The 18,665-nt window shown below is 34.2% G+C and overlaps 1 protein-coding gene across 4 annotated transcripts in view; it reads left to right on the top strand.

Moving 5' to 3' along the window:
* The window catches only part of Fktn (fukutin), a 71,722-nt gene that overhangs the window by 3,120 nt on the left and 49,937 nt on the right, over positions 1-18,665 (top strand). For 3 of the 4 annotated variants that reach the window (XM_076845725.2, XM_076845724.2, XM_076845727.2), the window contains exons 2-4: positions 3,267-3,379; positions 6,934-7,137; positions 15,166-15,225. In XM_076845725.2, coding sequence (XP_076701840.1) covers positions 7,033-7,137; positions 15,166-15,225 — 165 coding nt within the window. In that variant the 5' untranslated portion in view covers positions 3,267-3,379; positions 6,934-7,032. The remainder of the gene's footprint in view (positions 1-3,266; positions 3,380-6,933; positions 7,138-15,165; positions 15,226-18,665) is intronic. The other variant, XM_076845726.2, reaches the window with a different exon arrangement.

The raw sequence follows: 18,665 nt of genomic DNA, 5'->3' as shown, positions 1-18,665 counted from the left end.
ATGGGAAAATATTAGCATAATTAGTATTTTCATTCACATCCAGAGAAGTGAAAAATTGTGTTTCATTTGTGTACAGTGAATCAAAGAGCATTCTGCTATCATGTGTAACTGATTAGAACAAATAAATAATTAATTTTAAAAAAGAACAACAATATTTAGAGAAGATTGGAGAGTAGCTATGCTAGTGAGCCTTTTTTGGCTTCTGAGGACATCAGGAAATTGTTGACTTGTCTTACCTCTGAAACACATCTTCAGAATCATTTTGTCTTTATGCCTCCCATCCTGTTACCTCAGCCTTCTAACCATAATTGCATTATCCTCTTCCCTTCGTGGTTCAACTTGTTTTATTTTGCTGTCAGTTCTTCTGGCTTATACTACACTGAGTAAGTTGGGATCTAGCAGTGTTGAAATGTCCAGGCTAACACATAATTTTATAACCTAAGTTAAATGTCAAGGCAGGTCAGTGCTTGTCCAAGAGGCCCTTATTTCAACAGAGGTGATCCAGAGGTAGGAGTAGGAAGAAGTGGAATTTTTAAAAAGCAGGGCGGAGTTGGTAATCCTTCAAACAGACCCATGCTCGGGCAGTTCTCAAAAATGTGAGGGTCAGGATGTGTCTCATGTCAAGGCCAAAGTCTTTCATTCCAGTGCCTTCAAAAGAATAATAATGTAAAAAGGCAAGTAGGATGCTGAAAGAATATGCAATGCTGATCTTGGCTATAGAAAGAGTCATCTGAAAACAGTTTTGAACTTCTCATTCTATATATTTTCCATGGATGACTTTTATCTACTACCAATTTTTTCCCAACATTTTTTGTGTCTTAGCACATAGTAAAGTTGATAATGAAAGATTAAAAGAAGATGTTTGTTCTTAGATGAAGGTGGCCAGTCTTGGGTTCTAGCTGTCTCAGGCCTAAAGATTAAGAGGAATGATAGCTCTGATACCATAATCCATCCATGGTTTAGCTGGGAAGATCTACCCATTTCTTCTTCATTTTTAGATTTCTGTTTATGTATTATGTTCTGTTTCCACATCATGTAAGAGTAATTGTGTGCTGTAATATACTATACTTATATTAACCTTCTCATATTTACATTAGAACTTCAAGATGCTTGGACTGCTTAAACCTCTTAACGAAGCATCCCATCAACTTTGTTTTGTTTTTTTTTTTTACAAACATTTACCATCATTTTTCCTTTGTTTTCTCTCATCTTGATTTACTATCTCTGTAATACTTCTTTTTTTTTTCCATTGACACAATATACATCTTCTTTAGGAAACTTAAGTATATTTTCTTGAATTGCACTCTCTGCTTCCTGGCTGCCATGAGCACAGCGGCCTCCTCTGCCATGTTTGTCCACCATCATGATCTGCCTTACCTCAGGCCTAAAGCCATGAAGTTGGCTAATCATGGACTGCGTGAGAGCTGTGCAACTGTGAGCCCAAAATAAACTTTTTCTCTTCTGAGTTGTTCTTGTCTGGTATTTTGGTCACAGAGATGAAAGGCTAACACAGTAACTAGTACCAAGAAGTTGGGTCCTTCCTGTGACATACCTCACCATGTGATTCTGAAACCCTTACAACTGATTTGCCAGAAGATTTTGGAAAAGTTTGAAGATACAGGCTGGAGAAGCCTTAGAGTGTTGTAAGCAGAACTTAATGGCTGATTCTGATTGGAGCCCAGAAGACCACAATGCCTATAGGAATGTGGACTGGGAAGACTATGCTCATGAGGTTTCAGATGGGAACAGGGACTTCAAAGGGAATTAGTGTAGAGGCCACACATTATATTCTGATGCAGAACTTGTCTACATTTTGTCCATATCCTGAGATTTTTCTGTGGATTGAATTTTAAGATGATGGACTAATTAATCTGGTGTAGGAAATTTCAAGGTGGTACAACATTCAGGGAGTGGCATTGGTATTGCTAATGGCTTTTAGCCATGTTTACCATGATAATCAGGAGTAGAAAGCAGAAGAGAAAGATTTGAAAAATCTGTGGTTTGACCAGAGAAGTCTCTTTAAAGTTGGGACCAGGAAAGTTGATTGCTAAAGAGATTATGACCATTGAAGAGAAGCTGTGTGTTTTATGCATAAATAATAGCAAAGATGTAGGTATCTCAGGAATCAACAAGACCAGACCTATGGCAAGATCAAGGGTGTAAAGGTGAAAACTCATTTAAGGAGCAACCATTGGGGCACCCTGCTTGCCCAGCCAATGAAGCCCAGGAAGTTGCTTCCCCAGTGTTGTTTCATCATGCTCAGCTGTCTAGGTACTTGGGTTGATGCAGCCATGGTCTAAGGGGGCCCAGCTGCTGCTCACACTAGCAGAAGACTTTAGCATTGTCCAACATGTTGTTGGTCTCCAGGAAAGCATGTTGCAGGAGTTAATTAATGGTCATGGAGGCTTCCACTGAGATTTCGTAATAAGGTCTTGGGAGGCTATGCAAAGTGTAGCAGGGTCAGAATGTTTTCAAGCAACCCATGAGAGGGCAATGTGGGATTAAAAGATGCCAATAATGTGGAATGTTTCCTGAGGAAAGCTGCTGGCTGCAGACACAGCTGGCCTAAGAGGCCATGTGTGCAGCAACCCTCAAGGCCAAAGGGGCAGGGCTGCCCCAAGTCCTTTGGAGATCAATCTTCCCACCATGTGCCCCAGATGCTGTATGTGGAGATGGCAGGACTTGTTTTCCCAGCTGTGTTTTGGTCTTGCCTTGCTCCCATTCCTTCTTTCTATGCCCCTATTCCTCCCTCTTGGAATAGGAGTGTTTACTCTGTATCATTGTGTGTTGAATATATGTAATTTGTTTTTGATTTCTACAGGGCCTCACAGCAGAGAGTTTGCTTTGAGTTTCAGAAGAGACTTTGAACTTGAACTTTTGAACAATGCTGAAACTGTTGGAGATGTACTGAATGTGTTTTGCATTGTGAGATGGACATGAGCTTTGGGGGGCCAGGGACAGAATGTTATGGTTTGGATCTAAAATGTTCCCCAAAAAGCTCATGTTTTGAAAGCACAGTCCATATGCTTTCTAAGGTTAAGAAATAGGACTTTTAGGTAATGATGAAAGCTGTGGCCTCATTAGTAGATTAATCCACTTAATTAATCCTCATTAGTAGATTAATAATTTGAATGGACTACTGGGTGGTAACTGTAGACAGGTGAAGTATGACTGAAGGAAGTAAGCCCCTGGGGGTGTGCCCTTGGAGATTATGTCTTGTGTCTATCTCTCCTCTCCTCACTGTTCCCCAACTGTCTTCTTTCTAGCTGCCATGAGCTGAGAAGCTTTCCTCTACCAGGCCCTTCCACCATGATTTTCTGCCTCACTTCAAACCCAGAGCCATGAAGCCAGCTGACCATTGACTGAGACCTCTTAAACTGTGAGCTCCAAATCAACTTCCTCCTCTAAAAAGAAAATGCATTATCTATCCTTCCTAGTGTTTTTACTGTGATGGAATTTGTACACCGATAATATTTTTACTTAGGTTCCATGCCATATCTTTTTATGTTACTTTTTAATATTTATTGTTTGATAATTGGAACCATGTATGGCTTTAAACTCTAAAAAATTATTTTTTTATATTTCATATTATGTTTTATCGTAAACCTCCTGCAGGACAGAGACCTTTTATGTAAATAGTTTTAATGTTCTTGAATATTGGATAGTATATTATAGTATACTTATATACCTACTATTACTTGATATTAATTCAGTCAATTTTAGGTTTATGAGGGAAATGATTAGTGTGCACCAATTACTGTGATTCAAAATATAAATCAGTAAAAGCCTTAAAGTTAGTTGCCTTTCCTTATACATCCATGGTGACTTGTACTCCAGCATAGCAATTGCACTATATTATTATTGCCTTTTATTATTTTATTATTATAGTTTATCTATGATTGAGTCTATTCAAACTAGAGTAGTGGGTTTTAGTAGATATAGTGATGATAAGGCATGAGTCTTGCACATTTTGGAAAACCTTCCCATCCTCTTTTTTAGGTGCATCACATCCTCTACCACCATCACTACTGTCATTGTTCTTTGGGAAAGCTCCCATACTCATTTCTAAACTCTTAGAAATTGGGGAAGTGTATCATATTTATCATTTGATTTCTAGTGTTTACCATTATTTGGCATTGAGCTTAGAATTTTGATAATTGAGCTTAGGAGAATGTAAGCAATGGCACAATCTGAATGCCATTAGGAATCAGCATATAATACATTGATGTATAATTTAAAATAGGCACAAGAAACTGAACTGAAATCTTGAAGTATATTCTCCTTGTTATCCTGTAAACAGTCTTTTTCAGAGTATTGATTTTATTTTAGCAGGTTTTAGGTGACAGCAGAAAATAACACCATCATCAACATTGCTGCATGTTGATAGTTTTCACAGTTTTAGGAAAGGAATACCATGATTTATCCACTTGTCTATGCTTACATACATTATCTGTAGATGAGGTAGATAATTTACATTACTGCTGATAGCTATCATTTCTGTTAGTTTGCTGATCTTATGTAATTTCTTAAGAGTATTGGTTTTACCTAGGTTTCAGCCTTATAAGCTCATTTACATGTTTTAAAACTTCAAACCAAGACTTCTGCTTTTAAGATAGCAGAATAAAGACATTTGTGCCCTCTTCTATCTGAAATTACACTGAAATAACAGAAAATGAGAGATAGAAATGTAATTACATTTTCCCTGAGACTAGAAGACTTGTAACCCCAAATCTAAATATTTGGGAAATGACTGCCAACTGTAAGCAGGAATATGTTAAAGAGGATCCTTGTAGAAAGCAGTCTTAGAGCTGGAGGAGCAAAGAGTGAAAGGTTGTTTACAGTGGGATCTGGATACTTAGGAAAGCTCTGGGAACCTCCTCGTACTGCTTGGCAAAATGAACCAGCAAGCAAGAAAAAAAAAAAAAATGAGATGATACACAAATACACTGTCTTTGCAGGTGACACTCTTGCTGAGGCAAAAGAGAGATTTTAAGTGGCCTTTTGCTACCTGTTTCTGACACTTGGAGATAGTAATATGTAAACACCTTTCTCTCGCTTATTCTCACACACTTTCTCTTTTTTCCACATTCACTTGTACAAAACATTTTGTCAGAAAGAGCTTTACTATATGCCAGAGAGAGTACCTCTAGTCTAGAACACAGTTGTTTCTTCCTTTCACAGTACTCCTGCAAATAACTAATCCAGAGGGAACTCAAGCCATTCAAAGATAAATAATAATAAAAAGGAAATGAGCACAGTACACAAAAATCCTACAAGAAGAAAAGAGAAAAGAAACAAGGGAAAAACAAATGATAGTGAACCCATGAGAAAACTGTACTGGCCTTAAAGAAATTACTAGAATAGTTTATCCTTTAAATAAACAGCAAAGTTAATTGGCTCAAGAGCTAGAAAGAAATGGTAAAACAATAGCATATAATGAATCATAGTTTGACAGAGCTCAGGAAAGAAAGACAAAATCAGAAACTTTGGAGGAAAATGGAATATTAATGTGGAAAACTAAGAAAAAGATATGATGACAGACTTCTAAAAATTGAGCAAAAGTTAATGAGAATGAAAAGAGATAAACAAATGCTTAATTGGGGTTCTTGAAATAGAGAATTAAAAACTGTTTGAACATATAACTTAAGAAAAATTTCCACAAAGTTATCTTTACTTAACAGATTGAAAGGACACATAAAGATTAAGGGGAAACTAATATACATATCATTACATAATCTAGCTTAACAAAAATTGAATTTCATAGGTAAGGAATGCATCCTTTGCTCGTCTCATTAATGAATTAGATTAACTATAAGTGGTGTTGGGGAATCAGATATTTTCAAATAATGTAATAGCCTATAAGTTATCAGGAAGATAAAGTGTGACCTCAAACCCAGACTGTCAAACTATTGACAGTTATTTTTGAATAATGCAAAAACTCAACATAAGTGGAAACTGTAATAAGTTCTTCTTGATAAATTGCCAAAAGATGAATATCAGTCATCCATAAAAGAACAGAGATAATATAGCAATAGGACTGACAGGGGACATTATAGGAATAAAAACAAAATGAGATTTGTAGTTATGGAATAGTGTAGAACTGTTACAAAGTAGAAGTAACTAGTAAAAGTCAGGATTGAAAAAGGATAGAAGGCAGAAGGTGGTATAAACTTGCCAATGTTTTATTTTTAGATAGAGAACAAAAGACATATAAAAACATAGACATCAAGTAATAAAGGTATTAGCGTATTTATAGGAGTAAAGTAGATTATCTAGGGGGCTAGGGTTGTGGCTCAGTGGTAGAGTGCTCGTCTAGCATACATGAGGCACTGGGTTCTATCCTCAGCACCACATAAATGTAAAATAAAGATATTGTGTCCACCTAAAACTAAAAAATAAACATTTAAAAAAAGAGTAGACAGTAGATAATCTAAACAGCATATATTTAATCAAAAGCAAATATTGGAGAAAAGGTAGAAGCATAGTTATACTAAATTTCTTATCTTAAATAATCAGAGATGGCATCCAAGATGAAAAAACAAAATTATTTATAATGGTATTCATTACATTGTCAAAAAACTGAGAACATACATGGGACATTTATAAAAACTGATCACATCCTAGGTTCCATACTCTTGAAAATCTTTAAAAAACTATGGAGAGCTATCATACATGTGTGTCTTGACCAGAAATTTTCTCAGTTTCTTCTGTGGTAATGGTTTTCAATATTGTTGGCAGCATCCATATCATCTAGGAACTTGTCAGAGTGCTCTTTCAGAGGTTCCATACCAAATCTGCTGGATCAGAAACTTTGGAGAAGCCCTCCCCAAAATCCCTGTTGGTCAGACTGTTCTGTGGAACTTTAGATAACTATCTATGCTGTTGCTGATTGTTACTGGTAAAAATAATTAAAACAGGTTTTTGTCTCTTCAGAATTACATTTTTATTCACAGAAAACAAGATTATCTTCCTATCCAAAAAGATGAAAACCTGGCTACATTTGAAAGACAACCAAGTGAACACCACAGACTAATGAGTAGAATCAATAAGAACGTGATTTTGGCCCTTTTAACATTGACAAGTTCAGCATTTCTGCTATTTCAGTTGTACTACTACAAGCATTATTTATCAGCAAAGGTAATTTTTTCTTTTTTATCTTTAGACTTCCCTTTAGCTGTATAGTTTCTTAACATATTTCTCTTTTGCAGTACATACATTAATCACAGTCTTTTAATTTTTATAGAAACATTTCTTACTGAGAGTCTCATATTTGTGTAATATGGCAAGTAATTCAGAATTTCAGTTAAATGTTTTCATAATTACACGCTGAAGTCAAAAGTGCCAAGTTTCAGGGCTGGGGTTGTGGCTCAGCAGTAGACCACTTGCCTAGCATGTGCGAGGCCTTGGATTCAATCCTTAGCACCACATAAAAATAAACAAATAAAATAAAGGTATTGTGCCCAAATACAACTAAAAAATAAATATTAAAAAAAGTGCCAAGTTTCGGTGATGTTTATTGCAGTTTTCTGATATAGTCATATAAAAATTATCTGCTACAAAAAGTATTTCAGTTAAGAAATTTGGTGACAATTGTATACAATATCAAAATTATTTTACTATAGTATACATTTTAATTTAGAATCTACCAGGGAAGAGTAATAATCTAAGTTGCCTTTGTCTATATCTATAGAAATAAAGAAGTAGAGATAATGTTTGGAAACTAATAGATTCTTCCAGCAGTAGTGAATGCCTGCAGTACCACTGTGTTGAGAAGGACTACAGTACTCTTCAGCTGCCATCAGCCATGTGATCACAAAGATATACAACTGATAGTCTATTGTATACTATGCTATGATATTCAGTAATTAGGCATATTAAAATGCATTTTTGACTTATAATATTTTCAACTCATAATGGGTTTATCAGGACATAACGTCTTTGTAAATCTGTACTTGAAAGTTGGAGCCCATAGAACATAGAACTCAGGAAATCTTTAGGAAAGATTATACTAATACCTATTATTGGTTAAGGAAGAAAGAGGTATTTACTATCTTAGAGTTAAGGAGACCTACTTCTGTCTATTTCAGGGCCTGACCACAGAATCCTTTTGTCTCTAGCTGGTCAAACAAGGTTAGCTTTTCTGTGACCCACTAAATGAGGTCTGAGGTCTGAATAATTTAGTTATCTAATAACATTAAAAATGAGGAACTAGTATATCTATTGATAAAATTCTGTAGATAAGTAGAATAACCCTCTGAAGTACACACTGTTGTAGTATGGTAGCCTTGTGAGCATGTTCTATGGGCTCCAACTTTCAAGTACAGATTTACAATGAGGTTATGTCCTGATAAACCCATTATGAGTTGAAAATATTATAAGTCAAAAATGCATTTTAATATGCCTAATTACGGAATATCATAGCATAGTATACAATAGACTATCAGTTGTATATCTTTGTGATCACATGGCTGATGGCAGCTGTAGTACTATATCTTGCTAGCCTAGGAAAAGATCAAAATTCAAAGTAGTTTCTACAAAATGTTTATCACTTCACACCATCAGAAAGTCAAAATATTTTTAATCAAACCATCACAAGTTGAGGTTCATTTGTATTTGGCTTACATTGCACACCAAAAAGGCAAAGAGATGTCTCTAGGACTGTCTAGGATATGATTAAATTGTTCATTGATTTTTACTGCACCTAATTTTGTGTGCTTATTCAGACTGTATTTATTGATCAATTGTTATACACAGGGTATTTAGCAGGAACACAGAGATATGTAGAACAAAGTTCAAGAGACCTATAATTTGATAAATGTAGTAAGAGCAATAATTCTTGATTTGGGCGGTTAGAAAGATAGTTCTGGGGTTTAGAGAGTTCAAATCCCTCATTCATTGACAAATCACTTAACCTCTTTGAGCCTCAGTTTCTTTAAATAGGGCTAATAGTAACTTTCTGGTTGAGGTATGTGGTACATATAACTTAGGTTTTGATATATGCTAGATGCTCAGAAGATGATAAGTATTAATAGCTTATGTTTTCTAGTCCTTTTAAAGCTTTAATTACAGTTTGATAAATTGAATTGAGTTCAGTTGTTACAGTGTTCTTAACAAGCCTCCATTTATCACTTTTTCATAAATGAGTGAAATAGGTTCCAGGTATATTAAGTTTCTTGCTCATAAGATTGATAAGATATCCATAATTACCCTAGGTACATGTATGATTGCACACATGGTGTGGCGCTACATCATGTACAACCATAGAAATGTAAAGCTGTGCTGCAATTGGGTACAGTGAATCAAAGTGCATTCTGCTGTCATATACCTAATTATAATTAATTAATTAATTAATTAATTTAAAAAGATTGATAAGATATGAAAAAAGATGACTTTAAGGATTGCTGAAGCACAACAGAAAATGATAAAATATTAATGCTTAGGTGGAAGAAAGACAAAGCAATGTTTGTGTAAAACTCCAGTAATCCCAACCTTACGTTGTTCTTGACTTAGTCAAGATAAACCACACTAGTGCCTTAAGTAATCAGCTGTTTTTACTACTTAGGAGGCCACTTATAGGGTGGTGTGCTAGGATATCTTTGTGTTATATTTTGTAACCTATGTGTGTTTGGCTAGAAGTAGGAAAGAGAGAGATGGAAGAGGAGTTTGGATTTCAAGTTTGTCAGTAATCATTCACAGAAAACAATTTTATATGCCATCATTAGAAATGGAAATTGATCTTGTAGTTGTTTATATCATGTGCAAGAAACTTGGAATTTTAAAAAAAAATTGTAATTTTTTTAGTTAATCAATTACTTATTAAAATTAAGAAACATGATTTTTCCTTTCATCTTTGTTGTCTTGTTCCACTTTGCTCTGAAGAATAATAATAGGTCATTTCTGGAGGAAGAATATTATGTTTGATAGTAAGATTTAACATGGCAAACTTATGAAGTACTACTTCCCTTCTTCTCCAACCCTTCCCACTTTTGCAGTATCCAGGAGAAATGTGAAAGAATTTATAAATTAATTAGAATTATTAATAATTAATTTAACAATTAGAATTAAAGGGTATTTAAAAAATTTTTTCTACTTATTCTCAGACTTTCAACTATTTTTAAGTTGTCTGACCAAACAGTTTCAATTAGTAAATGTAGCTTTCTCACCATTACAAATTACATTTATGACTTCAGTCCACTATAAACTTCAGTGGCTCAGAAGTAAGTAGAAGAATGATGTTTCTACCATAAGGAAAGGCACTGACAGGCAGAGTGGAAGGCTACTTGGAGGCTATCATGTTGAATTCACCATAGTTAGTGTTTCTTATCCTTAGATTTGAGAGTTTATGAACAACTGAAAAAACTCAGTTATTTAGTGTTTTTTTAAGTATTGGCATTTGATTCTATATGGGCATATTTAAAGATAATGCAAATTAAGGAATTGGAATTTTGATTCCTTTAAGAAACTGCATGTTGAACTCTGCCTTCAAAAATAACAGGATTAGGGCTGGGGATATAACTCAGTTGGTAGAGTACTTGCCTTGCAGGCAAGACCCTGGGGTTCTAATCCCCAGTACCACACACACACACAAAAATAAATAAATAAATAAAACAAACAAAACAACAACTAAAACAGGATTTTTTCTTCTTATATGATAAATATTTATTTGACTCATTTCCTTCATGACAAATATTTATTTGATTCAGTTATCAGTGGAATTCAATAGTCACCAAATTTTTTTTCTTCCAGTCTTTATTGGCATCTGATTTTTTTTCATTCACTCCTTTCCCTTAAATTTCACTATAAATCCCATAAAAAATGTTTTAGAATATATTTAGGCTTTTTAAAAAACCCCTTATTGACTCTAACTATATGATATATTTTTAATTTTTTCAGAACATTCAGTCATTTGTCAAATATTTGTTGAAAGCTTACTGTGGCTCAAACATAGTACTAGGCTATGAAATAAAATGACAAATACAATTTAATCCTTGCCTTCTAGGAACTCACAAATTGGGGAAATTTAGTGTTATAGTTTGTATCTAAAAATGTCCTCCAAAAAGCTCATGTGTTAGGCAATGCAGTAATGTTCAGAGGCAAAAAGATTGGATTATAAGAGCTGTAACCTCATCAGTGGATTAATCCATTGATGGGTTAATAATTTGGACTGCTAGGTGGTAACTGTGGTCGGCGGGGGTGGGGGGGGATAGCTGCAGGAAGTAGGTCACTGGGGGCATAGTATTGGATTGTATGTCCATGGTCCCTTTCTTCTTCTTCCCTTCCTTTCTTTTTGCTGTCTCTGTTTCCCAGCTTCCATAAGCTGAGCATCTTTGCTATGCCTTCTACCATGATGTTCTGTCTCACCTCAAGTTCACAGCAATGGAGTTGGTTCATGGATGAAAGAATGTTTTGAGTTGTCCTTATAGGAATGAGTAGGAGTTCTCCAGGTGAACTGGAGGATGAGAACTCCATTACAAATAAAAGAAACAGCCTATTCAAAGAGAATGAGCTATATGGATGTCTAGAGGAGTAGCATACTAAGTAGAAATCAAAGGAAGTGCAAAGGTTCTGAGGCAGGAATAAACAGGCAGTTCTGAGAACAGCATAGAGATTAATGTGACTGTAGAAGAGTGAGAGATGGGGAGAATAATGAATAAGGCTACAAAATTCCATGTTATTGTAGGTCTAAACCATTAAAAGGACTTTGGTTGGGTCTTAGTAAGATTGTGAATCATAGAAAGGTTTTGAGGTGTTACATGACGTGATCTGATTTTTACTTTAAAACAAATAATCTGGCTGCTGTGTTGGAAATGAAATATAGGAATAAAGGCTGAAACAGATAAAAGACTATTATTATTTACATAAGAAATGATAATGGCTTGGACTTGGAAGTTGGTGAGAAATGGAAAGCAGAACTGTAAGGATTTATTAATGGGTTAGATGTGGGGTATGAAAGACAGAATAGGATCAGGAATAACTAGTATTTTTGGCCTAGGTAATTGGAAGGGGAAAGTTGTTGTTTACTGAGATAAGAAAGACACAGAAGAGCAAGTTTGAGGGATGGTGAAAATCATTTTTGTGTGTGTGTTTTCTTTTGTTGGTACATTGTACCTTTGGGGTAGCTATTCAAATGAAGAAGGTGAATAGACAACTGTGTATATTAAGTCTGAAATTCAAAGGGGTAGTATGAGCTGGGAGTTGTAAGCAGATAGATGGTATTTAAAGCCATAGACTAGATGAGATACCAAGGAAGTGAATATAGATTTAAGAGAAAGAAAAAAAGCAAGTTTCAAGATCTGAGCTCAGAGACCCTTCAGCAGCATGTCAGAAATGGAATGAACTAGCTAGCGATACTAAGAAAGAGTAGCCAGATGGAAATAGTAGAAGACTGGAAGCATGGGAATTCTGAGAGCCAAGTGAATGAAATATTTCAGTGAGGCAGAAGTTGTTCAACAATTCTTGGTAGGTCCAATAAGACAAGGACTAATAATTCATCATTGAATTTAGCAATGTGGAGGTTATTGGTGTTCTTGATGAATGCTTACTGAGTGAATTTAAGCTCAAGTGAGTTCATAGGAGAATTGTGGGCAATGAGTATAGACAACCCATTAGGAGTTCTCTTGGTAAAAGAGTAAGAAAAATGGTGGGAAAGAGACACCAAGAAGTTTTTGTCTTAATTACTTTTTTTAAGATAGGAGAAACAATGTCATGTTGTATGCTGATGGAAATGATCCAGCAGAGAAAGAAAAATTGCTGAAGCAATTTCTTTGGCCAGGCGAGAGGGATAAGATATGTAAATGGAGAGTTTGGCCTTTAATAGGAATGTAGGCAGCTCATCTGTCAGGAGAGGAGGAAAGGTAGACTGTAGGGATATAATTTGATTAGGTAGTTGAGATGTGGTAGGAACTCTTGAAGGTTTTTCTCTAATTTCTTCCCTCCCCCACATCCCGGGAAATAGAAAAGCAATGCCATAAGTTGAAGGATAGATAGGGAGGGGTGTTGGAAAGAGAAAAGAGCAGAAAAAGTCATCTAGGAGAATGAGAGTTAATACACAAGGGAAATGTAGGATGATTGCTGGGCAGAATTAAGATCCTATTTGAAGCTAGTAGTCATGAATCTAAAGTGACACCAGTGAGCAGCCATGTTTAGCTGCACAGTTGCATGTGTACAAAAAGTAGAGTGGATTTTTGCTAAGCATATAAAATGAAGTAAAATAGAGGCAGATTGTGAGTATACAAATAGGGAATTATATAAAACGTGAATGTTTGTGCTGGTATTTTTCATAGTAGCCAAATTATCTAAATGTTCATCAAACAATGAATACAATAGAATATTACTCAGCTATGGGGGAAAATAATTAAATACTGATGCATGCTATAGCATAGATGAACTGTTACATTATGCAAATTGAAAAAAGTCAGATGCAAAAAGCCACATATTATAACTGCATTTTAATGAAATGTTCACTTGAGGCAAATCCACAGAGAAAAAATGTATAAACATTATAGTTTGGGGCCGGGGATGTGGCTCAAGCGGTAGCGCGCTCGCCTGGCATGCGTGCGGCTCGGGTTGGATCCTCAGCACCACATACAAACAAAGATGTTGTGTCCACCGATAACTAAAAAATAAATATTAAAAATTCTCTCTCTCTCTCTCTCTCTCTCTCTCTCTCTCTCTCTCTCTCTCTTCCCCCCCCCCTCTCTCACTCTCTCTTTTAAAAAAAAAACACATTATAGTTAGGGCTGAGTGGAGGAAGGTTGGGGAGCCATATCTAATAGGTTTTATTTGGGTATATAGTGGTGATAGTTGCAGAACTCTGTAAATATACTAAAAATTACTGAATTCTACACTTTAAAAAGGTGGCTTTTATGGTAAGGTGGCTTTTATGGTAATGTGATCTATTTCTCATTGAGAGTGAACTAGTAGACTATCCTAAATGCCACAAGTTAAACAGCTCAGAAAATCAGTCTTGCCTACTAATATAAGACTGTGGGTGAGCAACAAATGACTATATTGCAGAGTTCACAGTCTTTTTTCAGTACTAAAGATTACAAACATGTGTCTTTGTTGCTTTTTCTCAAACATCTACATGTATTAAAATGTTATTGCCTAAATTGCAGAGCATGTTAGGAGAGACTCTGGCTATACCTTAATTTCTCATTATATCTCAGTATATTTCTTAGTAATTCCTCATCCCTCTCTCCAATTAATAGACTCTTATTAATCCAATGGGTCCCAAATTGTCAATTCTTTATAGATGATGGGATATAATGGATTAAGCATTTACTACTTACCAAGCCAAGGTAGTGGTGGTACAGAAATGGCATAGATTTGTATTCTGCCCTTGAGTGTATGGTTAGTGGGAAGGTGAGTTTCCATTTTTTTTTAACTCACATTTTTCTTCAGCATCCTACCATTTTTAGCTTGTAGGTAAACAACATATTAAAGGTATAAAAACCTTCTCGGATCTTCTTTGAGCTTAAAACATTCTTCTTCTTGTGTATTCCATCAAATGTTCACTTTCCTGTTCCTTTGAAAGTATTTTGGAACTTATCAGAGGTCTGATTTTCTGGACCTAAATATTTTTTAAAATATTTTTTAAAAATAACTCAGCATTTTAAATAATGATGTGTCTTAGAAAAAGTATGGATACCAAAGCTATCTGTAAACCAAAAATAAAAATGTTTGCTTTGTAGAATCATTGTGAGAGATAGGAAAAAGTATATAGTTTATATGTAGATGTGTCAAATATAGTACCTGACATTTAGGAGCTGCTCAATAAATTTACTTACTCTTTGCCAGGACCTGCAAATACTAATTCATTATATGGAGATAACCTGAGGTTAGGAATATGTAGCTAACTTGACCAACTCTAATTCCAGAGAGATAGCAGAGAATTTGTTGTTTATTTGTTGTCATTGATTAGTTTAAAGATTTGGGCAACATATACTTAGTTAATTACTGTATTCTGTTGATGTTTTACATCTTAGGTAGCTGTATTATAAAATAATAGCATTCTTAGCTTCTGACTACATGAAAATAAGTATTTGGGTGATGCCTTCTAATGACTATGAGCTAATATGTAGTTTGACTCTTATACTCACCCTAAATGTAATGTTGCGTGCTGGACTTTGAATTTATTTCAGTATTCTTTTGTTGTCCTCCTAGAATGGAATTGGTTTGTCAAAATCCAAAGGAAGCAGAATCGGATTTGATAGCACACAATGGGTATGTACAATAAAATTCCTCACTTACAATGTACATTTAGTTCATTTGTTTGTGTACTCAATTTTAAGTATTTGTTTGATGAATACAATGACTACCTTGGGGATGGAGGAGGTAGTGGCCAGGAAGGAGTGAGCCCTATACCAAGTACTTAGAGTATTATTTAGTCCTTATAGACACCTTAACCAAGTCAGTATATACTATTATTCTTGATTTACCTTAGAGAGATTCAAGTTAGTTGGCTAATAAGTGATTGAGTCTAGATTCTAACTGCCTGCCTTTAGAACTCTCATTCATTGAGCTGTGTTGCTTCCCCGAATGAATGATGAATGAATATGTTTCAGAACTTAACTATAAATAATGAAAAATTAGTGATCAGGAATAAAAATTTATTCAGCATGTTTCCTTTATGAGATAAGTGAAACTAGTCTTACACATTTCCAGATCCTGCACATTTATAAAGTTTATTTTCTTACCTTCTATTCTAACTAAACTTAGAATGAAAAACAATATTGGATAACTAATAAAAATCACAGTTCTCTTGTTTGTATACATTGTGGAAAATGACCAGATATGTCTTGTGGAGACAGTTTGTAACCACAGATGTGGAAGGCTTTAGATTAGAATTTTCAAGTAACCAAGTTTTATTTTAAGTCATTGCTGATACTAACTAGATTTGAATTACTGTTTTAAAAGTGAAGTCTGGGACATCCTACTAGCAGATGTCTTAGTTATCTAGTCTAGAAATATAAATGTGAACTTTAAATTTATTAAAGATAGCAAATGTTTTGCTTTGTGTATTTAGGATCATCTTAGGGAAAAGGGAATCATGATGTTCTTAGTATTTATATTACCAAGTCTCAATTATAAAGATTCTCAATTAAGTAAAAAGGGATACTTTGCACACTTCTTTCTAGCACTTCTCTACCTTCATCCCACTCTTAAGAAACACAGATATATACTACATACGATCATACATACATACATACAGCTGGAATATGCCTGTGGTCTGAAGGCAATGGAATGGTCTATCCATAAATGTTAACATTCTGTGATGTGATGATATAGTAATAAAAATTTTCCAAGTTTGCTGTTATTGAAAGTCTTCATATGTACACTGAAAGAACATGTTTAGGAAAAATTTAAAGCTATAATGGCTTCAGTGGGATAGAAGATTTTACTTTGTATTGATTGAGTGACAACTCTCTAACAATATCCTCATACCTTTTAATGGAGTAAGGTATGGTGACCCCATCCTTTTAGTTGGAGAATGATCCATGAGTTGGGAAGAATAGCAAATTTTTTTTAAAGGTTTACTTTCAAGGTAGGTGAGCAAAAAATTAAAGAGCAGCTTACCACATTAAGGGAATTCTCTTTGTATTGTAACTTAATTACATTTCAGGGTACTAAAAAAATTGTAAATGTGGTCACTGAATTATTACAATATTTGCAAAATCACAGGAAAGGGAAAAGTATTAAAATGCCTTTGTCCTATTTTTTTGGAAGAAATAAAAAGTGAAAACTGACTAATACTGTGATATTGAGTCCTGATAAAATTCTAGAATGAATTATTAAGCAGATGACAGGCTTAGGAAAAGAAAAAGTGATAATTAGGAATCCGGCTTTTGCTAAGAACAAGTTGTGTGCTGAAAATATAGCTCAGTAGTAGAGAGAGCTTGCCTAAGAACAAGTCCCGTCAAGTTCTTGTAGGTTCTGATAAAAATTTTAATACACAGGCAGATGAATATGCTATTGTGGTCTCAGCACATCCTATTTTCAACAAGACATTTTTCATTCTTAAAGTGAATTATCGAGGAGTAGGTAGGTGATGATAGTCATGTTGATTTAGGATTAATTGGATTAAAAATCAATTGGACACCTATTTCTAAGGAGCAATGATGATTGCAGTATTAATGATTTGGAAGGTATATTTTTAAAAGATAAGTTATACATTATCCCCTTGACCCTGTCCTGACTATATTTATGTTAATAATTATAATGATGCCATAAATATATTCATCAAATTTTTTAATACTAACCTGAGATTCATTTAACATGTAAATACTTTATATGTACTAGTTTCTATCATCTCATTGTCTTTCTCCAAAAATCATTTCTCTTTCATTTTTTTTTAATCTAAAGCACAGAAAAGCATTAACCCTAAGAGAAAAAAAAATCAATAGACTATCAAAATTTAGAACTTCTACTTATGCCATAGAATTGAAAATATTTGTAAAACTTGCAGCTGACAAAAGAGTGATATCAAGGATTTATAAAGAATTCCTACAACTCAGTAACAGATTTTTTGTTTTGTTCATAGCCTTTTTCAAATTGAGGAAGCATCTTATTCCTTTTTTTGATGAGAGTTTTTAATCACAAATAGGGATTGAAATTTGTCCAATGCTTTTTAAAAAAATTTTTTTGTAGTTGTAGATGGACAGAATACCTTTATTTTTTATGTGGTGCTAAGGCAAGTGCTCTGCTGCTGCACCACATGCCCAGCTCCACTCAAATGCTTTTTATGTATTGAAATTACCACAGGTTTTCCCCTTTGTTCTGTTGATATGCAGAATTTTTTTGATTGACTTTCCAATATTAAATTAATCTCTAATTCCTGTGATGAACATTGGTTTTGATATTTACTTTCTGCTTTTTAATTACTAGAATTGACTTTCTCATATTTTGTTAAATATCTTTGCATCTGTATTCATGAGTAATCGTGGTCTGTAATTTTCTTTCTTTCGTATTTTTGTTTTGTCTGTTAGGTTTTGCTATTAGTATTATACTGGCCTCAGAAATCAGAAAATATTCCCTCTAGCTTAGTTTTTTGGAAGTGTTTTGATAAAACTCACCAGTGAACCATCTAAGTTTAGAGTTTTTCTGTATTTTGAGGGCAGCTTTTTTTAAAAAAAAATAATAATAACATATTTGTTTTTTTAAAAACAAAAAAACATTTAGATTTCTTGTCATCTTGTGGTAGTTTTAAAAAATCTTTTTTTTTAAATGTCTATTTCACTTAAGTTATTTTTGGCATACAGTTGTTTATTCTGACTTTTTACTTAGAAGTCTCTCCCAACAAGAGAAAACAAACCTCTCTGAGGCAGAGATGATTATATTCTTGACATTTGTATAATACTCTACACTAAAAACAAATGATGAAACTGATTCCTAGCTTTATCTCATTTTTTCTATTTTTAAAATTCTTGATATACTTGTATATTTGTTATCTTGTATGTATTTTTAGGAGTTCCTTCTGATATTGTGAAGAAGAGTTTATTTTTAATTCCATGAAACATCTTTTTTATGTACATTCATCCCTTTAAATTTAGTATTCTTTTCATTGAAATAGGATCTTAAACAATGATATATACTAGTATTCTCTTTGCTACTCTTAGATATTATTTACTCCTAAGTGTGATTTAATCTGTTTTCATTCTAATTTT

Source organism: Callospermophilus lateralis, chromosome 2, assembly GCF_048772815.1.
Source record: "Callospermophilus lateralis isolate mCalLat2 chromosome 2, mCalLat2.hap1, whole genome shotgun sequence".
NCBI classification, from domain to species: Eukaryota; Metazoa; Chordata; class Mammalia; order Rodentia; family Sciuridae; genus Callospermophilus; species Callospermophilus lateralis.
The sequence above is the reverse complement of the archived record's forward strand: the minus strand, read 5'-3'. Positions and strand labels throughout refer to the sequence as shown.